This window comes from Engystomops pustulosus, chromosome 4 (assembly GCF_040894005.1).
Source record: "Engystomops pustulosus chromosome 4, aEngPut4.maternal, whole genome shotgun sequence".
Classification (NCBI taxonomy): domain Eukaryota; kingdom Metazoa; phylum Chordata; class Amphibia; order Anura; family Leptodactylidae; genus Engystomops; species Engystomops pustulosus.
Window position 1 is genome coordinate 88,693,043 of NC_092414.1, and position 25,570 is coordinate 88,718,612.

A 25,570-nucleotide genomic window follows, 5' to 3' on the forward strand; every position below is an offset into this window, starting at 1 on the left:
CTTCATATGTACTTAAAAAGTGCAAAACATAAACTCAATCCAGGATTTCTTATCAGAGGGCATCTCATAGGTACAAGGATATCTCTTCTGACACCAGGCCATTAACTGCTGTGTAGGAAGAGAAACCCGTTATTAAACTGATCAAAATCAACTGCATTAATCTTTTTGACAGATGACAACAGATGACCTCTACTATAAAGTAATTTTCCTGTACAATGTAAAGCCAAAAAGTGTCATAATACAGCATCCTTACTGGAAGGAGATTTTTCCTTTTATTAATAATTTGTTTTCTTCTGCGATTTCCGTAAATTTGACTTTGCCACTTTTGGGTGCCTTCTATCATTTGCAAGGAAGTCTTCTATCTACTTCACTTATTTTGCTTGCTCGGCTACAGATTTTGAAATTGTGGACATCCAAATCATTGCCTAGCATTACCAAATGGAAGCAGCAAGCAAAGTTAGCCTTCTTTGAAAACATATTTTTCCTGAGCAAAGGGCAAGGTGATTTTTTTGTTATGGAATTTATGGATTGATCACCTAGATCCCCAGGAAAAAACTTTCTGATTTTTTTTCCGGTTATAATATGTGGATTTATTAATTGTATGTGATAAATTGTTCTGTCTGGACATGTTTTTTCCCCCTCTTTTTTTAATTAATCATGTATATTGTTTATAAATAGCTTAGTGGAAAAAAAAGGGACCAAAAAAGGGACCACAGTCCCTGTGTTATTGCCTGTAGTTGGCAATATTCGTCTAATAAGAAGGATATAATAATCACGATTGTCAACAAAATACCCTATTTCCCCTAAAATAAGACATCCCCCAAAATTAAGACCTAGTACAATATTGTTCAGGCTTAGAAATATAAGGCCTCCCCTGAAAATAAGACCCAGCGGCCGCTATTGCAGCACCTCCCCCCACACCATACATTAGTATATGGAAATCTTTTAGATGCTGCAGAAGGTTGTGCCATGGGGAAGAATTCATGGAAGTAAATCACCGGCTGCTGCGCTGCAAATGTGATACCAGCAGCTACCAGGATAAGAAGGGGTCATTTATGGGAAGTGCTTTTACTAAACATGAGAGATTGGGGCCAATGATCATAATAGAAATGGAGTCACAAGAAATACAGCAGGAAATTCAGAGTTTGTAGAGTCATAAGGATTGTAGAGTCATTTGAGAGTTTGTAGAGTTATAAGGATGTTAGAGAAATTGATTTTTTGTTCAACAATAAATGTAATTTCTTGTTCATGGAAAAATAAGACATCCCCTGAAAATAAGACCTAGTGTCTCTTTAGGAGCAAAAATTAATATACAGGCAGTCCCCGGGTTACATACAAGATAGGGTCTGTAGGTTTGTTCTTAAGTTGAGTTTGTATGTAAGTCGGAACTGTATATTTTATCATTGTAATCCCAGCCAGAACTTTTTTGGTCTCTGTGACAATTGGATTTTAAAAATGTTGGGTTGTCATAAGAATCAATATTAACACTAAAGCTTCATTACAGACACCTGTGATAACTGTTACAGCTGTTTATTGTAGCCTAGGTCTAAAGCACAATAAATTACCAATATCCAGAGGTCCGTTTGTAACTATGGGTCGTATGTAAGTCGAGTGTTCTTAAGTAGGGGACCGCCTGTAATACACCGTCTTATTTTTGGGATAACAGGGTATGTATTTTAGGTTTCCCTTGCAGCCTCCATTACCGGAATGATCTTATATTGTATTTGTCATCGCTTTTGTCGTGACAATTTTGTTGTTTTAAATTACAGGACCAATTGTCATTTATGTTAATTCTTGAGCTCTGTGAGTTTAGCAAGAAGAAATCTTCCTCAAAAGTGCCTGCGTCTTATAGTCCAGAGGTCAGGGGCATGCATAATTAGCAGCCCGGAGTGCCGGACATCATGTCCTCGTGCTCCGGTCAGCTAATTGTAAGTCTTTCTAGGTGACCTTGTCAAGACTAGCAGAGGACAGTGCTGGGATCAAGATGAACAGGAGTGGAGGTGAGTATATCTAGATGTTTTTTACTTTTCCAATGTGGTAGATTTGGTTTAAGGACTGGGACAGGGTAAGATGAAGAGCGGGAAGTTGGTTGCCCAGTGTGTTCCTTATGTGTGTGTGTGTAACAGAGCTGTGTGTGTGTTTCTGTGTATAGCAGTGCCCAGTCAGTGTGTGTTTGTGTGTGCATAGCAGGGCCTAGTGTATGTAGCAGTGCCCACTGTGTATAGAAGTGCACAGTGCATGTCGCTGTGCCCAGTGTGTTCCTATGTGTGTGTATAGCAGTGCTGAGTGCTCCTATTTCTGTTTGTGTGTATAGCTGGCTGTGTGTGTGAATTAATGGATTAGCAGACCTGTGTGTATAATTGTATCCATGTAGCATAGCTATGTATGTAAACGTATGGATGTAGCAGGGCTATGTGTGTGAATGTATGGATGTAGCAGAGCTGTGTGTGCTGTTGAGCGGCCAACAGGGATATTTTAATTGGGGTAAAATATATTTTTCCTTTTTTGGAAGTCTAAATCTGTGGTGCATCTTATAGTAGGAAGCATATTATAGTCCCCAAAATAGGGTATATTATAATTAATCTACAATAGTAGATTAGACAAAATGTATGTGTTTGCCTGTACCAACAACATGCCATAAAATATCTACTTTACATTTCATAGTACAAGTGCGGACAACATCTTTGCAACATTTTTCTTTTCTCATTACTGCTTCATGCAAAGGGAACAGCTGTAAACTGAGAAATAACACAAGTGTCTATACAAGGAAACTTAACATTAAGGATACTTAATGTAATATGTGTCATTATAGTAATAAACCCTATGTAGTGGACTTACCAGTCTCCAGCTGGATACTCTGAGTAATGCCACAGAGAAGGGCCATGACAAACCCTATGCTTTACAATCCAAACTCATTAAAGTTAGATGTTCTACCACCTTCAAAATATCCTCTTCTGGCCTTCTTCCATAAAGCAAACTATTTATGCCTCGACCCCATTATACATTTGTACATCAGCATCTGTGGAAGTCCATACTGACTATGAAGGAATGCGTGTCAAGTCGAGTTATAGTGTATAGTGAAATGAGCAGAGCAGCAGAATGCTTTATGTCTGCCTGTAACCCTGCTCAGAGCCAAGGCTGCACAAACTAGTTTTAATTTAGCTCCTGGTCTCAGCATGCAGATACTTGGCAGCTGTAACAGATCCATTGCTGCATTGATATTTCTCCTCCTCCTCCTCTCATCTTGGAGCAGATTAATACTTGCAAAATGAGAAAACGGCATAGATACTGAAGGTATATAATACATACTGAAATACATTCCATGCATTTGCTAATCTTTATCTTTAATGTAAGTGGAAGGTATCATGCACCTAAGCCAACAGGGCTCGAGAGGTGCCCGTTACAAATCTCCGACCCCATAAAGTACCAGATAATTGTATCTAAGTCATAGATGCCTTTATTGGACAGCACTTTCCTCCAGAATATGTCTTAATGCTGTGGTTTTATACAGCAACAGAGCAGCAGAGAAAACAGCTTTTAGGAGGCAATAAAATACAGGCATTAGCTACTGCGACAGTCAATGACTGAACACCACAAATCTCCTATGCTGCTGCAATATTATTGTCATCTTTATGGAGAGTCGACTGTTCTCTTCTGCAGTAGGCCCCTCCTAAAACAAAGCTTGGCCATATACATTTTGGCTCAGATGTAAATTTGAGATTTTACCTGAATTTAAAAAGCCTGCAAAAATAAAGCCGTTCATAGATACAACTGAAAATATGCTTTTCAGACACGTGCCACATACATTTTTTGGGGAAAAGTCTAACTGAAAACACAAAATAAGTTGGATGGTTGAACATTTTCCATAATTTATGGTGCAGCTTAATTAAAGCAAATAAGATTCTAAGATTTAAGTACTTTATATACATCATAGTCTACACTGACAGATTTGCTGGAGATCCAGCTGGAGACACACTGGGGGAGATTTATTAATTTGTCTGCGCCAGAATTCTGGAGTAATTTGCACCTGAAATGGCTTGTGCCACAACCAGCCACCAGATACATAAAGAGGCTGGAGGAATGTGGCGGGGAATTTGTCATATACCGACGTATGATAAATGTCCTCCTATGTGTCTATCACCCAATGAATAGTCAAAAATAAATGGGTCGATCTTATGGGCCGACTCTGAATACCAAGTTAAGGTATAGGGCTGCTGTCCAAAGGTTGCACCACCTCTTTTCCAACAGTAGTCCTTCTGTGGAGGAACAAAAGTGTGCGGTGGCAGCATGAACCAGAGGAGGGAGGGCATATCCTTCCAAAAGTTTAGTCTTTAATGCTTTTATATGCACATTAATACCACCTTAAGAATGTACATAAAACGGTATTTAATCAAAGCTTAATAAATGGCTTTTGACTGAGAACTTACACTGGTTCTGCACGTTCTCTTACTTTACATTGAAACCCATTGCAGGTTGGCAGCACTGCATTCATTTCTTCTGCAATGCAAATTCATTCTCAACAAAGCCTAAGGGCATTCTCATTTGGCAGAACACGAATCCTCCATTTTCTTTATCCTGTTCCAGCCTGCTGAGTGTTTGAAGACTATCCTCAGCTGAAAAATGACTTAGAAAAAGGCACACAAATATAAAGACTTCTTGAACTTCAGTACAAAAACTAGCACGTGCAAAGAAGCCAAATACAGCCTTTAGGGATATGCCTTTTGGATGTTATCCTATTCTTGCGTTTATAAAGATTTACACAGCATAAAGGGTGTAGCATTGTTCCCTTGGGACAGACTGTTACTATTTAAGAAGTTGTAGATAGCGAGGGTCAAGTCCTTTACAATGAATACAGTACTCCCTGACACTATCAGACAGTTTTGTCACAGGGGATTTGTACGTATTTACCAAGACTGCATGAAGGGAGCCTCATCTGATCTAACATACAAACTTAATTTGTAACAAATTCAATTCACATTTATATAGATATATAATAGAAGTTACCAAGTTTGCGTTCCACAAACCCGCAGCACATAGCTCTAGGCGTTATTGTTGCAGAGAGCTCACCCTATGCTTTCAACAATAACATTAAAAAATCTGCATTACAGATACCAATGCAATTTGTTTATGGTGGATAAAATGATTTTCACTTTATTCCCATTTGAAAAGTCTGAATTTTATACCTACAAATGCACTTTCAGTAAATCATTGATATTGTTTGTGTAATAATAAGTTAAACAATTATACAAATAGATTTTCTATATCAATTCCTCACAGTTTTCTAGATCTCCGTCATTTAACAGGAAGCTTCATTGTTTACTTCCAGTGGATAAAAAGTGGTCCATGACATGTGATGTCACAAAAGTGCACAGCTCGTTATAACACACAGCTCTGATTACTCATTGTGATATAACAAGCCGTGCACCTGTGTCACATCACATGGCCGTGGACCAGGAAGTAAACAATGAAGTTTCCTGTTAAATGACAGCAAGCAGAGATCTGGCAAATGGAGGAATTGATAGAGAAAGTATACTGGAAAATTGTATAACCTTTCATTACATAAACAATATCAATTATTTTCTGAAAGTTGATAACCCCTTTAAGTCTATTGTACTGTACAGTTGGTAAAAGTGTTACTAGATGGCTACATTAAGGTTTCGTGTTTTGCTCATGGCTCATTAATTAGTACAAGAACCATACAAAAGGCTCTTTGGATATTGTGATGCTGCCCTGGAAACTTACTGTTATGTGCTAGTTAAAAATTTACAAGAGGATTGTTGCAACAAAAAGTTAAAAATGCACTTTTAAATCATCATGTACATTTTTTTCCTAGTTTGGATAAAAAACCTTTTTCTAAAAGACTTTCTAAATGAGCAAATCACTGAGCAGGAAGTCAAACGAAGACACGCGAACAAAATAAACACATTTACATTTAGTAAATGTTGCAAGTGTTCAAAGAAGGAAAGGAAATTATTTTGAGACATATTTTAGAATAATTTAACATATCTTTTGACTGTGAATAAGTCATTTGGAAGCTCTTTATAGACCTTAAATCTCCCGTTTTGTTGAAAAAGTGCATGCCATCTTTACTGCCATTATCACAAGTGTTTCGATTAGCCAGAGCGCAGAAATAGATGTACTAAGCTATAAAGTTAAACTTTCTTTCCTTAGATGAGAAGGCAGCCAAGACCCGATCAAGTCCTATCAAGCTAAAAAAAAGACATTACAGGGGATAATCAAAAGCCAACTGAAAGACATGGTTAATGTGCAAGAAGCAGAGCTCCTGCCAAGATAAAAAGGGAGATCAGAAGTAAAAGACTTGTAATTTCCCTGGTAAATATTACATTCGATATGTCAATTCAGAAATTTTGGTTTGAAGAGATCATTAGGAAGAGCAATTGCACGAAGATGACAAAAACATACTGTAGATTATTATACTACCTATAAATCTGGCTCTAACTCATTAAAGTGACATAATTAAAGGACCCAAAGGGAGGTTTACAACATAGGATGACACACATATCATAAATTCCACATGGCAAGGGGAACCTATAGATATTAGAATTAGGCGCATTAGTTATACTTCACGCCATTTATTACCTTAATTCCCTTTTAAGCAAAATTATAAAAAACAAACAATCATGTGGTCATGAAATAAACATATATTCTAGGGCAGTGATGGCGAACCTTTTAGAGCCTGAGTGCCCAAACTACAACCAAAACACACAAATTTAATGCAAAGTGCCAGCACGGCAATTTAAGTAGTTATTTATTGCTTCCTGTTCTACCACAACTTTCAATCATATCGGCCTCTAGAGGATAAGAAAATAGTTGAAAGATGAAGGGCAAATTTGGACTAATGTTTTAGCATATCACTATGGTCCCCCTGTATAGGAAGAAGCCTGGATGAGCTCTAAAGATAATCCTCCCCTTTGCACATGTTCTACCTCTTCCTGCAGTCCCAAGCAATCAAGAATGTGTTGCTTTAAAATAGCAGCATTTCTTGAGTCGCCTGGGACTGCAGGATGTTTCTTTGAGCTCTATGTCGAGTGCTATATTGATGGCTTGGGTGCCCAAAAAGAGGGCTCTGAGTGCCAACTCTGGCACCCGTGCCATAGGTTTTCCAACACTGTTCTAGGGGGTAGAATAGTGGCACAGTAGATTGTACTAATGCCCTAGTCCTTAGGTGCTGCCCTTGAATGGACAGTCATCCAAAGAATTTGGTGTATTCCGATACAGGAAATCCTTATGAGGACAGGAGTAATGGAAAAGATAACAATCTCTTTATAAGTTCCGGAAAATGTTGGTGAAGAATATAAGTAACGGATATTAAACAAGCTGAATGCACTAAAATATCTATCTTCTATCACGAAACGTAGACGTCAGGGATGTTCACATTCAAGCTGTTTCAACAATGGTCAGCTTTAGTTCATAGATTTCCTGATCAATAAGAAAACTGAAGGAGCCCAAAGGTAATATAACCTTCTTCAAGACAGAATACCACAGTGTAATTACAAGTCTAACAATTCATGGAAAGTACCTATACTCTACTGAGCGCAATATCAATAACTCTGGTATTACAAAAGCACCTCAGAAGATGTATCTCTGCATTCGATCCTATAACCTGGGCTTTCTACTCCCTGTTTTCATAAGAATCTACAATAGTGTGTGCCCATCACATTTACTAAAACCATTATATTAAAGGGTAAGTAATAGGAAATTGGAAAATTAGACTGTACTCTATAAGACAGAGGTCTTGTATGCCATGTAGTATCCTTAGTCCTAAAATACATATTAGACATTAGTAACCACTAATGCTGAAGCTTTGTAATGCAGTCTGTTGAATTCATGCACTGATCGGTTCTTCATTTAAAGATGCTGAGCAAGACTCAATACTGGCCCTGTGACATTCCTGCCATAATATGACAGGATCAGAGCCAGCACGAAAATCTTATCCTCCCCAAATCCTTGTGACATTCTAATGGTGCCAGATCCTCTGAATTATCCTGACAGAGTTCTTAGAATATGACCACTAAGTAAAACAGACAGATTCAGATCATTAGGCAAGACAAAAGCTTTGTGTTATTTCACAGCTTTATATTTGTTCCCCCTTAGCTATCTACTGTAGAACCCCAAATAATGGTCTCCAAATGCGTATCTAGGAGAGGCAGGGCCCCATTGCAGACTTCTGAATGTACACACCATATACACATACAGCATATACACATCACATATACACTGCCATATAAAGGCATGCAGCATAAATACACTCATCTACATATACATCATATATACTTCACAATTGTTATATACATATTATGCTGTACAATGTGCAGCATAATATGTATATAATGGTGCACATACTTCATTCTTTACTGCCTCACATCGGATGCTGGGGCCCCCTGACTCTGTGGGCCCCATAGCGGCTGCTATGGCTGCTAACACTTTATTTACGCCCCTGATGGTCTCCATAGTCACATGGTATTGTATAAATTGTAAGAAGGTGATCTTCAGAGCACTTTCCATATCCTTCCAATATACTAACTGTCTTTTCTTTTTTTACATTGACAGAAAAAAAACCTTACCAACCTCTACCACTCCTGTTACAAAGGTGTCTACTTCTACAATCTCCACACACAGCATATGAAAGTAAATGTCTCTCAGCTGATCTATGACTGCAAAGGTAGCCTGCCTCAGACAGATTGGCAGAGCGGGCATTTTCTGTGAGACAAATCCAAGACAACCAGACCAGCAGACACTGTAAACCTTGGAACAGAAGCCATTAAACTTTTTGGATGGAAACCCCCTTTTAGGAGGAACCGTCATCTCTTCCAACTTGGCAGTCAATTAAATAGTAGCATTCCCAAAGAATTCCAGTTCATCTTTTGCTGTGTTTTCAGTTGTTTCTACACAATCAGGGAATTTATGCTAGAGAGTCATCAATTTGGGTTCTGTCCCTGCATAGTCTGATGCTCTCCATTCTGTCAGTGTTACTAGTGGTTTAAATCCAGGTAGAAACATTTCAGCTAACAAGCCTTTGTTATCTTACACGTTTGTCAAAACTAGTAAGCTGAACATCTCTCAAGTACCTTCTATTTAAAGATTAACTATTGTTTGAGATGATTTTTTATAGGCTGTGGGGGTTTTGTTGTGAACTTTCTTCCAACAAACTTCATTAACACCTTAACAAACATTGTATCGGGTTTATACGTCGACCGTCAAAGGTGCCTCTTCTTATGAAACACCTTTCTATGGTGCCACATCAGAAGAAGGTTGCTGGACATTGTGTCCTTCTGCTGCTGGTGTTTTGCTTTGTTATCACAGCACCTGGAATCGGAAAAGTTCTGATCCAGGTTGTTTAACCCCTTAGACACCACGGTGCAGGTGCCTAGGGAGTGAGCTCCCCCTGTCAACCATTGGGAGCCAGCAATCAGATGCATTCTTTTTTACAGAAAGGGCTAATAAAAGCTAATCAATAGGACTTATAACATTCTAAATTGTGCTATTAAAACCTGCATTTCATCCTCCCTCCATACCTTATGATGGCTGACAAAAAAAAAAAAACTCTGAGCAGTGATTGTTAATCCTTCTCTCTCTGGCTATACTCTTTATATTCATTATAGCATTATATTCAAACAGATTTGTGTCTCTACCTTTCCCTTTCTTTCAGCTATAGAAAGACATCCACCAAAACAAGAGTACTTGAGTACTCTTGAGTTCTATTGCCTTTGTTTTGGTGGATATCTATTGACCCTGTGGTCGAGCGAGTGGGTACAGTGTTTGGGTACCTTTTTGAAGTTTTTGTAGGTTAATATGATAAAGAAAGACAGGCTGGCTGTTGATAAGATCTTTGTTAGAAAATAATGCTAACAGAAGACCATAGCCAGGAATGGACCACAAGGGTTGCCTACTCACCAGTCAGAGTTAGCTAGTACAACTATTCTCCCCGTGTTTGTCTATGTGGTCAGCCTCCACTATAGAGAAACACACTAGAACGGCTGTGCATTAGGGCTCTTTACCCTCTTACTTAAGAAGGAAACTCTGCAGTCAAGTAAAATATAACAATGTTCTAAAAATCTAAATGATCACAAACTATTTTAGTAAATCACTACAGATATCAAATAGACGACATAGAAAACATAATCAGAGACATAAATATGGGATTATATATAAGAATGTGGAATGTTTTGGAAATTTTGGGAACAATAGATATCTTATTATTAAACGTAATCTCATATTTAAATAGGCTCCGGCCTTCCAGTCATTTAGTAGAGGTGAAGCTCCGAGTATACGTTGAGATAAAAGAGGTGATGGAAATCTATGGTGGAATTATGGAAGAAGTTTCAATTGTATTCCATGTGTGACAATTTCCTCCAGGACTGCAATCTGCTGCATATTATAACAACTGCAAGCCCACCAGGCAAATTCAATTCTCTACTTCTAAAGCAATTTTCTATATAATAAGGTGTAAGACAGACAGTCCTCTTATTTTGTGCTCTATCATTATTTATTCAGCCGTTGTACAGCCAATTGTCAGGTCTACAATGTAATTTTAATAAATCGTTCTACATCTAGCAAAGATCAGTCTCTGGTATTGAGTGTGCATTTAAATAACTTATAAGACCATTTTATTAATTCTCTATTTAATCCCTTACTCTGCAGTTCAATGGCTTCTAGCTGAAAGTCATTTGAGGTGGCCCTGCTTACTGAGACTGCAAGAAATTCCCAACAGAAAAACTTTTTACATTATTACATGTTTATAGTACTTCTGTCCTCCTGCAGAGGGGACAAACACATTCATGGGGGCTATATGGAGGGACAAACGTATGTTTGCCCTTAACCCATTAAGGACCAGGCCGTTTTTTGCAACTTTATTTTTCACTCCCCACCTTATTTTTCCATGTAAAGAGCTGTGCATGGGCTTGTTTTCTACGTACCAAATTCCACTTCATAGTGGTGGTATTTAATATTCTATGCCGTATAGTGCTAAACGGGAAAACAATTCTGAATGCAGTGAAAATGATGAAAAAATAAATTTGCACCATTTTCTTGTGGGTTTGGATTTTACGTCTTTCACTGTATGGCCCAAATGACATGTCTACTTCATTCATTGGGTCAGTACGATCACGGGGATACCAAATTTGTAAAGGTTTTATAATGTTTTTATACATTTACAAAAATTAAAACCTCCTGTACAAAAAATAATTTTTTAATTTTGCCATCTTCCGGTACTAATAACTTTTTCATACTTTGATGTACAGAGCTGAGGGTGATGTCATTTTTTGCGACTTTTGATTACGTTTTCAATGCTTCTATTTTTAGGACTGTACGACCGTTTGATCACTTTTTATTGAATTTTTTATATTTTTCAAAATGGCAAAAAAATGCCATTTGCGACTTCGGGAGCCATTTTACGTTTAGGGGCTTAAGCAAAGTGAAAAACCCTTATTATATTTTGATAGATTAGGTATCGCCGCATCCAAAAATGCCTTTTACAATTTTTAATACTTCCTAGGGTACTTTAACTACAGTATAGCAGTATATGGGGATTTTGCACACCATCTATTATAATGTGCAAATCGGACATTGTAACAGATAGCCTAAAACATGATAGCCTCGGATCTTTGTGTGACCCGAGGCTGTCATGGCAACGGCCGCATGTCATGGCCGCAGGCAATCAAAGGGATCTAAGGTGTTAGCGACGGGCATTTGCTTTTTTGTAAAGCAAGCACCCAGTGAGTATGAAGAGGGCTCATGGGCTGTTTGAAAATGTAGAACCTTTATTTTTCAAAATCAGATAACCTATGTAGTCCTATGGAGTTACATATCTGTTACACAGAATCAAATAAGGGTATTAGTACAAATTATTAAATAAATCTGACAGTAACATCCATGCATACAAATAGGATTTTTCACCAATAAAAGAATCTGCAGTACTACATTAAAAACAGAATTAGCTTCTGTACTTGCAATGATTCACACTAACCAAAACTGAAACTCCGCCTGAAAATTATGTAACAGAGGTGTGATGTGTGATTATTTTGTGATTTAAAGAAAGAACATAGTTGGGATTTGTAATACCACAGGCCCAAAACAATGGGGTTTGTGGAATATGGGATTAATGCCATGCCAATCCCATGCCAATGCATCTAGCCACCATACTAGTATGACTTGTATTATACAGGCCACTGCTCGTTTTTTATTCATTTTAACCCCTTGATGTAGGGCTTTTGCAGCCATACTTAGTATCAAGACTGCATAGTCCAATACATTACTTTATTCCCCTGATGAGTGTGTCACACGACGTATAAAACGCATAGGGATAACATATTAGGGACTAACAGGGTCAGTAAGGGACAGTACTGGGACCGTCCTTGTCAGGGCGGGAGCAATATTGCGGGGTCAGGATACAAAGCGATCGTAGGGATTAATAGGTCCTGTACCTCCGGACTAGTACTGCTCGACCGGGAGATCACGCATCGAAGACTGGCAAGATCCACCCTATTATTCCTTACTGTCCGGATTAATATTGGTCCGTGGTTTTGAGATGATGCACTGTGTCATATGCTATACAGCAGTGATGGCTAACCTATGGCACTGGTGCCAGAGGTGGCACTCAGAGCCCTTTCTGTGGGCACTCAGGCCATCACCAGAGATGACTCCAGGTATATACTTGCAGTCCCAGACAGCCCAGGACTTTCTGTGCAAAGAGCTATTTTAAAGTGACAGCTCTACCTGGGACTATTTTCTGCTTTATTGGTGTCTTCAGGGTGCTGGTATCAATGAAAGCTGTGACAGAGAAGGGAGTATAAATCACAAATAAAATTTTTGTGTTGGCACTTTGCGATAAATAGGCGGGTCTTTGTTGTAGTTTGGGCACTCGGCCTCTAAAAGGTTTGCCATCACTGCTATACAGGAATGCACTAAGACACGGTGAGGTATTAATGGGCACCGTGTCAGATGAGACTTACTGGGGGTCTGAAAGAACTCCCTTTCTGATGTGTTTTTGCTGGTTGATTATTGTGGTTCACTGTGAACTTATTTTATCAGTAATTATCAAAAGTTACGTTTAACTCATGGTACTAGTACATTCTGCTGGATTTCTCACCGATTCTTGGATGTATTTTTCAGGACTTGAAAAGTGAGTTAGCCAACTAGGCAACCTTTTCCTGTCTTGTTCGGATTTAGGATATAGGATTAATGAATAAGCCAATGCCAGTCAAGCAATCTACTATGTATACAGATTACAATCTAAAATTGGGGCAAGTCTAAACTTATTAAAAAACACTTTCTGGGTGGGTATTGCATACTCCATCCCCCGATTGAGGAGGAGCTCACACAGTTCCAGCCAAATTTAAAAGAACACAGATTCTAAATCAGAACAATCCCATCAAATTATGGACAGTATGCAACTTTATGTCATATTGTCAGCAGATTTCTGGGTATCATTAATCTATTGTGTATTACTGACCTGCTATTTTACTTCTGCTGTCCCAAAAAAGCCTGACAGTATTTATTTAATGACCTTATTCAGGCAACTAACAAATTGATGGTGGTGAAAGTGTTGTACCAAGTACCATAGGGCTATAGACACACAATGCCAGATATTAGGGAAGTAATAAAATAGTTGAATAACACCATCTGGATGGATCTGAAGTATGTAAAGAGGGGGCCAGTTGCTAAGTTTGAGTAGCAATGGAGTAAGTGCATCGACCGTCCAACGTTGACTTCAAAGGAACTAAAGAGAAGTTGGTTAATACTGCAGCCCAGTGTATTACTGTCTGATTGTTGTGAATGGAGATACTTTCTGTTGATAGATAGTGTGTTGATGGATAGGAGTTGTATGTCGGATGTATTGAGTACTTATGAGGAGGCCTTTTTTTAATTAAACCATACATGACCACAAAAAAACTGAGATGTGCAAATGACCAAAATGATTTCACAAAAACAATTTAATCAAAAACATGACACAGAAGACAATTAAAAACACATAAAAATGCATAAATACCGCAGGTCCTCAACCTGCATCTAGATTTGAAAACCACACGGCCCATGATGAAGCCTACTAGTTGGGCTATAAACGTGGGGCTCTCCTTATGAGGAGGTCTTGGCATGCAGTCGAATTTAAAAATATGATTGAACTATTTTGTAATATGCAAACGACTCCAAATAAATAATGGTGGGGCAGAAATTCGTCGCACTTAGGCATATCACCAAGATGGGCATCCTGTGGGCACAGTACACAATTCCATCATTGTCTGGCATCTCTTGACTTGCATGCTGGTATTATGACCATGGCGTGCCCATCTCCTTAAATTTAAGGAACCAGCTCTAACATCAAAGGCTGTCTCAATGCTCAGTGGAAATTCATTTAAACATGGCAAAAAAACGTTATAATTTTAGTTTGTTCATTTGCATGCAAAATGAAGTTTATACACTATAACGTAGTTAGTCATCACTAAATTTGAACCTCCCATTGCCATCTCCAGGACTTCTCCTGAGCAGCAACAATTCTCTGGAATGCAGAACCCTGGACTAGAAGACTAATCCCCAACCTCCAAAGCTTTAACTTGCTCTTCAAACCTCTCTCTTTAGGCAAGCCTATCACATTCCTTAACTGAATGAAACTTCAACTCTCTTTTTACTAACCAATCCAGGTGTCTTCCTCCCATCTGTAATGTGGTAAAAACAAATACCAAACTACAGAATTCTCTGCGGTATGATTGACATTGGACTGTATATAAGATGTAGACTGATCACTGGTTCAAGCAGCATTTTTTTAAATTAAATTATTTTTATTTTTTTGCTTTATAAAGAATGGCTAGAACATTATACAAGCTACCGTATATACTCGAGTATAAGCCGACCCGAGTATAAGCCGAGGCCTCTAATTTTACCACAAAATACTGGGAAAACCTATTGACTCGAGTATAAGCCGAGGGTGGGAAATGCATTGGTCACAGCCCCCCCAGTATATAGCCAGCCAGCCCCTGCCCCAGTGCATATAGCCTGCCGCCGCTGCCGGACAGATCGCACAGAAGATATACAGAAGTCGCCGGAAAGGTGAGTTTAGATATATTTATTTTTTTGACTCGAGTATAAGCCGAGTTTGGGTTTTTCAGAACATTTTTTGTGCTGAAAAACTAGGCTTATACTCGAGTATATAAGGTATATTACCTCTTGTTTCACCCCTTCTTTCTCTTAGACTGTAAGCTCTTTTGAGCAGGGTCCTCAAGACTATTGTTCCATATGACTGTTTTAACTCTGCAATTTGTTATTTTACTTGTAAATGTCCCCCATAATTTGAAAAGCACTATGGAATATGATGGCGCTATTTAAATAAAGATTATTATTATCATTAGTTTATCCTTTCAAATTAAACTATTTACTTCTGAAATCACAAATAATGTCACTTAGCATTACATTGTACCCACTAGTGATAATCTATTAAAAAACACTAGATCTCCGGAGTCACAGATCCAGAGAAGTTCTTTCCACACTTCATTTTGATAATATGCTTCAGTAAGGTGAACCTGAGAATACTTCATCAAGGAGAAATGGGACCGAAATAAACACTTTTTGCATTTATCTTATATATAAAAAACCTTGAACTCTTTTTCATCTCTGATCTCCAACTGCGTCAGTGAAAAATGAATTATTTAACGCTGTATTGTGCTGTCATTTGAAATTCATATGCAATGTTCATCAGCTAGTCTAGTGCTACTTACAGCTTCATGACCGAATCCGCCTAGATCATGAATATTTCAAGTATTACAGTACATGAAGGGACACGGTGTCACAAAATACAGACTTATCTGGTAACACATTAAATCAAATTTTGCCATGAACTTCAGACTACAGACAGTCCCCTACTTAAGAACACCTGACTTACATACGACCCCCTAGTTACAAACGGACCTCTGGATGTTAGTAATTTACTGTACCTTAGCCTTAGGCTACAATGATCAGCTGTAACAGTTATCACTGGTGTCTGTAATTAAGATTTATTGTTAATCCTGATTCTAATGACAATCCAACATTTCTAAAATCCAATTGTCACAGAGACCAAATAAAATTTGGTTACAATGATAAAGTATACAGTTCCGACTTACATACAAATTCAACTTAAGAAAAAACCTACAGAACCTATCTTGAATTTAACCCGGGGACTGCCTGTATAGTACACAGCCAATTCTAAGTCGCTTGTGTCTCCCACTGCAGGGAATATGTAGTATTAGATCACTGACTGTGAATAAAGTTATTGAATGTCAATGGTTAATTTATATACACTAGTGTCCTGTCAAGTGTCCTGTATAACTCTATGTTACCAAGTGGGAACACATGCCACTTTTGCCCCATTTTAGGGGTCTGTGGCTTATTGTATTAGCCCATATTTGGTTGGCTCGTGTATCTCTGGGTCATTGTGGAAATATATGCAGACAAGGGTGTAACTACAGAAGTAGCAGCTGCTATGGGGCCCGCAGTGTTAAAGTTGTACCCAGCATCTGAGGTATTGGGAGTGTATATGCTGTATGTGTGTGTGTGGTGTGTTTATATACTGTATATGTGTGCATATGTGATGTGAATATTCTGTATGTCTGTATGTATATGTATATATGTTGTATGAATGTACATATGGTGTGTGTAACTTACCTGTGTGAGTATACAAATATGTATATTTTTTTAAAGGGGGGAGAGAGCCCCATTCAGAAGTCTGCTATGGGGCCCTACATATCCTAGTTACGTCCCTGTAAGCTGATAAAGCTGTGAATCTACACAGAAATATCGTTGTTAGGCCATTTAAAGAATTGCCATCTTGGAAAACACATACAGGTACTGGGGCACATTTACTCAGAAAATCGTAAAATGCACTAAAAGTGCTATTTCCGTGTATAATGCTGCATGCGAAGATTCACTAAGATCATGTGCCAGAAATCATAAATGTGACGCTTCCCTGTTATTTACCAGTAGCATTGTCTTACAATCGTCTATGTATACAGGCAGTCCCCGGGTTACATACAAGATAGGGACTGTAGGTTTGTTCTTAAGTTGAATTTGTATGTAAGTCGAAACTGTATATTTTATCATTGTAGTTCCCGACAATTTTTTTTTTTGCCCCAGTGACAATTGGAGTTTCAAATTTTTTTGCTGTAATAGGACCAAGAATTATCAATAAAGCTTCATTACAGACAATTTTAAGCTGATTATTGCAGTCTGGGACTATTTTAAAGCATCCAGAGAGCTTCACCAGAGGTCACAGTGGGCAGAGGGGTCTGTCTGTAACTATGGGTTGTCTGTAAGTCGGGTGTCCTTAAGTAGGGGACCGCCTGTATTGTATTATGTTATCCATGTAGCTAAGGCCAACAAAACAAACAATTGTTAGTCGGTTGACATCTTGATGTAACATATATGTAATTGTATGTAATTTTCAGTACCCCTATCTGTATGCAACTGTGCACAAAATTAAATAGGCCGTTTATGAAAATATATTTACATTTGGGGGTTAATTTACCAGATGGGTACTCTTTAAATGCCACTTGTGCGTGACCCCAATGGCTGCAATGGTGGCATGTTGAAGGATTGATCCTGCTGCAGCCTATACTGGCCTTAGCAGAACACAGCTGAGGCCAGTGATAGGCTGCAGCAGTCAGGTGCACAGACTGGTAGTGATGAGGTATGCAAATAATTAGGGTAATCCCTGTCCAGGCATGTAGCCAGCAAAACAAGCTGGGAGATTTCAGCACTGGACTATATAGTACATGCAACGTATGTCAGTTATAAAACTGCAGCATTAATTCAAAGTTTTCTTTAAAAATTATTTTTATTCCCATGAAACATGTCTTCTCCATCTAACCATCAATTGCCAGATTTTATGTTTAAAACTTTTTTGCTGTGTTGGGATGATTGAAGTGTTACATAGCACCAACAGGGAATCGGTGGAGGCGAGTATAGGCTCTATACTCTGCATTTTGTACATCTGGAAAATCCCATTAAAATTATGGAACATTTGAAAACACTACTGTCACATATCATGTAAAAGAAATAATAATAATGAAATCTGCTTCCCATGTCTTTACTGCAATACAGATAAAATTCCTCTTGTGAACTCACCATTACATTGAATATCTTGGAAGTAGTGCTGAGATTTAATAGGACAGTTCTAATCAAGCTTACTGCTCCGTTACCTGGGTTACCATCCTAATACTGATTCTGTAATCCATCCGTACCTAATTACCCTGCACACTATATTTAATCTCTCAATAAATTTTAACCTGCAGAATACAAAGTATAGAGCAGAGTGCTATGCTAAAGTGTACTATGGACTGCGAATCCAAGCTTTCTGAAAAAAACGGCGCAGCCAGCTACGTGCAAAGTACTAAAATGAATGTTACGGAAGACCTACTGGTCTTACTGGAAACTGTGCAAATACCCCAGAGTGGGGATTTTAAGTGGGGGCACATCTGGTCCTTACAAGATAATCAATATTCAACCCCGTACTGATCAACTTTTTTGGGGAGTTTGATAGTAGCAGCTAATGGGGGTGTTACCGTATATACTCGAGTATAAGCAGATTTTAGGTACTACATAAAATAAAATCTGGTGACAGTGTCCCTTTATTCGTTCTGCATTGAAGCCTTCTATTGGAAGACGTCCTGGAATACACCACTGAATTAACATAAAGTGAGATAACACCGGCTAAATCCAGTCTCTTAGTGGCAACTTTTAAGAAAAGAAAGGTCCATAATGCTGGCTGAATAGAATCATATGGACTTGTATGATGAACATACTGAGATCCAAAAAAATGTGGAAAAAAAAAAACAAAAAAAACGGTACTTTCTTAAGCCTCCATGATTCATCAGGAGTGCCAGAAATAATGGAGAACCACCTCGTAGTGTATATTTGTACTGTGTTAGCCAAGGAGAGCAGAAATTGAGTGAAGAAATCAGGCAATACCTTTTTGAGGCTAACTGAGTATATTTGGCTCTTATATGCTTCTGGTCTCCACGTCAGAAATAGGGGGTCATGAAGATGGCATGAATGTTAAGACCACTTTGTAAGGCGTTGAATTTCTGCATCGATTATTAGGTGGAGAGGTAAGAATGGGAGTATCAATAAATACAAACATATAGCATAGGTAGTGAAAAGCAGAATACTACCTAAAAAAAATATATGACGAATTGTAATTACCTGGACGACCACCATTGTGTGCCTGTAGGTATATAAATACATGCACTTGTACACCTTATGATTACAATTTGTACTATATAATCGTACAGTGAATAACTGCCAAAAATCACCTCGAATATGTGTATACGGCATATGTATATTACTATGTTGTTGTATCTTGTTGCCATGGTAACAAAGGCGGTCCAATTACTTTAGTAGTTTACAACCCCTCCACCCTTACTTAGGACAATGTGTATATGCTAATTTTTCCCTTAAAGTTGTCATCACAGGTCATTTGATGTTTATTTTTTTGCCTTGGTGCACACTGCATCGAGGGCTTGGATGCTCTTTTTCAAAGATGGCTTCTCGGCAGCCTCTGAGCACCACTGCTCATGTGCAGGTTGGATCCACAGACACTGAGATTACATCAGCTGTGGACCAGAGGCTTCCACCATGAGAGTTCTCTCCAGAGCCTTTTGGGTAATTTTAACCCCTTCTTTACACACCTGTTTTTGTACTTGTACACCTCAAGATTACACTATGTACTGTATAATCGTACAGCGAATAATGATATTGTTATATACATGTATTTGAAATCGATGCACTTTACCTTTGAATGTATATGTTTATACTATTATGAATTGCACAATATTGCACAGGCACTTTAATCATTTACTATTCTTTGCTTTATATATTCAATGTTGGTCACTTGTTAGTTGCTTAAAGGGGTATTCCGGGAATATGAACTTATGACACAAAAACCCATGATGATATAAATAAATAAATACAACAATACTCAATGTCATTAGTCACAAAACGGAGCTAAAATAATATGATTTTATGATTTACAAAATTTATGGCCTCTCTAAAGTAGGTGGAGTTATCACTAAGATGGCCGCCACTGGAAACTACAAGTTCCATGATCCTTTAGTTCTCAGTAACTCCTCCTACCACTTATGCTCTGCTAACAGTGATGATGTAACAGGTTTTCTTGCTCTGTTACCATAGTAATGATGTGTAACTGCCATCACCACAACACTGACCATACTGGATGCACTGCAACCAACCGACTACAGCCAAAATAGTGGTGATCACATGACCCTGCCCAGGCAGGTACAGGACATGTGATGTGAACATGTGACCAGCGGCCATCTTCTTTTCTGCGACGGACCGCGCGGAGGAAATTAACGGACTGATTAAAGGGCCAGTAGCATTTTAATTCTTTTTTTTAAAAGAATTTATTTTTGCAATTTTGAAATTTTATACAATTAAAATAAACAAAATCGAAGAACAAGATTGTCTGTCACATATTTCTTTCCCCCCATTACAGGATTATTAAGCAACAACCATGGTAACAATCAGGTTCTTACTGCGTTTCAAAACTAACCGAGGGATATTACAGTAAATGATAGCAGGATACTACAGCCAGACATCTTGATACAACACAAATAACTATTGACACATAGACAATCAGTCACACACACACACACACACACCAGCACGCTCAGTCTCCTTCATCATGGAGAGGAGTATATATCACACGTGATTATAAGGCTGTATGGGGAGTCGCGCACCATCTGGACCAGATGCGATCAAACTTCTGGGGACACTTCCTGTTGGTATACAGGGACCGGTAGTGGGGAATGACACTGTTAATAAGTAGTATCCATCTTTTTAACGGAGGGGGCTCCTGGTCCTTCCAGGTCATCACCACCACTTTTCGGGCGTAGTATAATACAAACCTAAAGAAAATTTTGTCATAGTGGCCATTGATAACTTCATTTATGATACCGAGGAGACACACAGAGGGAGACAGTAATCGTGGGAAATCAAAGTGTACATTTAGGAACTCCAGCACTTCGGACCAGAAGACATGGACCCTAGGGCAGGACCAGACACAATGCAGGAAGGATCCGACTTCAGCCTGACAGCGAAAGCAAAGATCATTGGGCATTGCTCCCATGCGGAATAGTCTAGCAGGGGTGAAGTATACTCGATGGAGGAATTTAGATTGGATCAGGAAGTCCCTCGCGCTCACTACAGATGTGAAGTAGGACAGTTCGACCTCCCTCCAGTCATCATCTGACAGGTCAGGGATATCCTGTCTCCAGCGTTCACGGGCTCTATCAAATGGTCTGGACTTTTGCTCTTGCAGGAGAGCATAGCACTGAGTGAGTGGCTTAGGGAGGTCCGGGGTACTCATCAGAGTCTCTAGTTTGGAGAATTTCACTGTCAGGCTGAAGGAGCCGAATTGGGCTTTGAATGCATGTCGCAATTGCGTGTAATGGAAGCTGGCCGTAGTGGGTACAGTATGTCTCTCCCTTATTTCGTTAAAGCTGAGTAATTCTGCTTCCGGAGATAATAGCTGGCCTACAAATTTCACCCCCGCCGCCCCCCACATTGTCCAGCCCGGGAGGGAGAGGAAGTGAGAAAGCCACGGATTGAGCCACAATGGAGTCCTGGGCGAGAGAGGGGGAGAGCTGCTCGGTTCTACCAGGGATTGAGCCCTACGCCAGCACACCGCTACCGTACGTAGGGGAAGTGGGGTATCAGATGGGGACTTGTATCTGTACAGCAAGTTTGTAAGGGCCTCGTAGGAACCTACCAGGGCACCAGCCAGTGCAGTAGCTGCATTACCCATGTCTATATCTATCCACCACTGGGCATATACTAGCTGGGAAGCCAGGTAATAAAGATACAGATCCGGGGCAGCCAGTCCACCCCTAGCCTTGGGAGCCTGAAGCAGCGCTAAACTGAATCGTGGGGCACTACACTGCCAGTAAAAGGACCTGAGAATGCCGTCTATGCGTTTAAACAGGCTCTTTGGAAGCAGTATAGGACAAGCGTGAAAAAGGTATAAGAATTTTGGAAGAAAAATCATTTTAAATATGTTAATACGCCCGTACAGAGACAAGGGGAGAGTGGACCAGGCTTTTAGACGCGATTCAGTTGCAGTTATCAGGGGTGTAATGTTTAACTCTGTAAATGCCTGGACCTTGCGTGACACCTGGACTCCCAGATATTTAAAGGTGGACACCACCTGGACTGGGACGGGGAGGGAGTGTACCCCTACATCAGATAAGGGAAAGAGGGCTGATTTGTCCCAGTTAACCCGAAGGCCTGAGAACCCCCCATAGCGTTCTATCAAGGACAGAAGGGATTCCAGAGAGGGGCCCACATCTCCAAGATATACAAGTGTATCATCAGCATAGAGAGATACCTTCTCAATAATAGTACCTCTAGTTATGCCCTTAATGCCCTCAGAGTGGCGGATCGCCACAGCAAGGGGTTCAATGGCGAGTGCGAAGAGGAGGGGAGATAGTGGGCAACCCTGTCTAGTGCCCCTGGCCATAGGGAGAGTAGGTGAGATGTTAAGATTAGTCCGTACCCTAGCCTTGGGATCATTATACAGTAGTTTAACTAATGCTGTAAATCGAGGGCCAAAACCCATTCTAGGCAGGAGGGTCCATAAATATGTCCACTCTACTGAGTCAAACGCCTTACAATTGTCTAAGGATAATATAAACCCAGGGTCTGGAGACCGCTCTGCTTCTGCAATGTTCAGGTGTAGTCTTTGTATATTTATGTCAGTTCCCCTCCCAGGCATAAAGCCTGTCTGGTCTGGGTGAACCAATGATAATATTACTTTGTTAAGCCTTGTCGCCAGAATTTTTGCTAGTATCTTAACATCTGAGTTTAGGAGGGAAATTGGACGGTATGAGTCGGGAAGCAGAGGGTCCTTGCCAGGCTTGGGAAGAACTACAATAAGGGCCTCTCGCATGGAGTCGGGGAGGGAACCGCTGTCAAACGCATCGGAGTACAGGCTAAGGAGAAGGGGGACCAGAGTCTCACAGTTATCCCTATACCACTCACCTCCCAGCCCATCAAGTCCAGGAGTCTTACCGGGGGGCAACGATTGGATGGCCAGTTCCACCTCCTCCGCCGAGAGCGGGGCATCAAGCTCCGAAGACTGTGCCGGTGTGAGCCTCCATAGTGGAAGACTGTCAAGGAATCTGGAAATCTCGACGGAAGAGGCGGACAATCTGGAGCTGTAAAGAGAGGAATAGAATTCATAAAATACCATGTTAATGGCCCGGGGTTCTGTAATCAAGGCTCCGTTACCATCAATAATAGAGGGAACGGAAGCACAAGGACGTTCAGCCCGCGAGAGATACGCAAGCAGCTTCCCGTTTTTATCTCCGAATTCAAAGATGGACGCTTCCCTGGCTTGCAGGCGCTTGCTGGTGCGCTCCTTCGCTACAGCTAAATGGTTCCTCTGCGCCTGAGCCCAAGTCTTTTTATTCCCTGGAGTAGGTTTATCTAGATATTCCTTTTCTGCGGTCACCAGTGCAGCGGTCAACCTCTCCTCCTGCGCATTTAAGGACTTCCTATGGCCAGCTACCCCCGACATGAATGCTCCCCGCACCGAGGACTTGTACGAGTCCCAGACTAGAAGAGGATCAGGATGAGTTGAGTGTACGTCCCAGAACTCGCTGTGCGCTGCCCTAACAGTACTCTGGACCGCTGGGGATAGGAGCCAAGCCGGGTGCAGGCGCCATAAGCGGGAGTCGCTGGGGGGGCCTATAAGGAGACTGATGAACAAGGCGGAGTGGTCTGATGCACTGCGCGGGCAATAGGATACCTGATCAACGTGCGGCAACATATCTGGGGAAACAAAGGCCAGATCAATCCGAGAGAAGCTCTTATGAACAGAGGAATAAAATGAATATTCTCTCTCTTGAGGGTGTTTACTACGCCAAACATCGGCGAGGTCCAGAGAAGTGAGCCACTCATTCAGACGGACCGAGCCTGTGTCCAGACCACTTGTACGATCTAAGGAGGGATTAGGGACAGCATTGAAGTCACCAATGCAGAGTATCGGACTTGGAGGCATAGCAGCAAGTTTACTGGATATTAGGTGCAATACAGCTGGATCAAAGGGAGGTGGGACATAAATAGACGCTATAGTAAAGGTAAAGCCCCACAAGGCACAATGTACGATCACAAAACGGCCAAAGTGATCCGGTGCTACCTGTATGACTTCTATGGGAAGCGCTTTGGATATGAGTATGGATACTCCCCTGGCGTAGACAGAGTAAGAGGAATGATAACCTCTAGCCACCCATGCCCGCTTCAGGGAGAGGACCTTCTGACCCGTAAGGTGTGTCTCTTGGATACATACAATATGGGGGGCCTGACGCTTAATGACATCTAACATCAGAGCCCTCTTGAATTTGGAGTTAAGTCCCCTCACATTCCAGCTCATTACCTTAAGTGAAGACATCTTAGCGGAAGGGAAAGGGGTGTGGGGAAGGAGACGTGAGCAACCAAGCATTCATCCTTTCATACCACAGAGACATAGACAGACAGACAACAGTGAGCATAACAAATATAACCAGAACTGTACTAACAATCCCAAGAATATAAACCCCCTGTCTAACACCCTAACAGCAGTAGTGTAGACCTAGACCCACTAACAGTCAAATAGCAGAACAGTGGTCCCTAACTTAAGACAAACCTACACCATTTGTCCCGGGACCTTCAACCCTTAATGTATATGTGATCAGGAGGTTATTAGGCAGCCATATTTTGCAAGAACCAAAGAGGAGATAGGGGAGGGGGGAGAGAAAGGAGGGAGACGTAGGGAGGTAGTGGTAACAGGAAAGGGGGGGAGGAGGGAGAGGGAGGAGGGCGGAGGGAGAGGAGGAGGGAGAGGGAAAAGTGCCATGTGTGGCGCACTGGTCGATATGACCAAAAAATAGAACGCAATCAGTCACAGGGTACATTTTGTGAGGCACGTAGTATGTAAACAGATAGTAAAAACCTATAATAGTGATCTGGGACCCCTAAATATCTAATCAGGACTAAGTCCAGCATTGTCATTGCATATCAGATAAAAGGATATGTGAGTCCAGTCACTCAGGAGGTGCGGGCCTTCCAGCTGGGGCCCGTGGAGCTGCATCAGCCCAGTGAAGTGCTTCGGTTGGGCAGGTGAAGAAACGAGTCTTCGGTCCGTCCACAATTCGGAGCTTGGAAGGATACATCATGGAGTATTTATACCCCTTGTCACGGAGACGGGCACGGACCTCAGTAAATTGTGCTCGCTGTTTCCTGACGGATGCAGAGAAATCAGGGTAGAAGGACACTCTGCTGTTGGCATAGAGGATTTCTCCCTTGGTACGGACAGCCCTGAGGATAGAGTCCCTGTCCCTAAAGTGCAGCAGCCGGGCCAGGAAGGGTCTTGGATTGCCCCCTGGAGGGCCAGGGCGGGATGGCACACGATGGGCCCTCTCCACTGTGAAGAACGGGGAAAAGGTATCTGCAGGCAGCATATTTTTGAGCCAATTTTCAAAAAAGGATACCGGGTCAGACCCCTCCACTTTTTCGGGGAGGCCAACCACTC

The 25,570-nt window shown here is 40.6% G+C and overlaps 1 protein-coding gene and 1 long non-coding RNA gene across 14 annotated transcripts in view; one reads left to right on the forward strand and one right to left on the reverse strand.

Annotated features, from left to right (window-relative positions):
* The window catches only part of GRIP1 (glutamate receptor interacting protein 1), a 325,558-nt gene that overhangs the window by 114,180 nt on the left and 185,808 nt on the right, over positions 1 to 25,570 (reverse strand). The window contains exon 1 of one of the 13 annotated variants that reach the window (XM_072146658.1): positions 2,839 to 3,068. The exons of 10 other annotated variants lie outside the window; for them this stretch is intronic. In XM_072146658.1, coding sequence (XP_072002759.1) covers positions 2,839 to 2,884 — 46 coding nt within the window. In that variant the 5' untranslated portion in view covers positions 2,885 to 3,068. Of the gene's footprint in view, positions 1 to 12; positions 80 to 2,838; positions 3,069 to 25,570 lie in introns of those variants that run through there. 2 more of the 13 variants (XM_072146650.1, XM_072146654.1) reach the window with 2 other exon arrangements.
* LOC140126797 (uncharacterized) lies at positions 50 to 8,871 on the forward strand. The gene is made up of 3 exons (XR_011854898.1): positions 50 to 199; positions 6,172 to 6,333; positions 8,572 to 8,871. It is a non-coding gene; the product is annotated as an uncharacterized lncRNA (long non-coding RNA).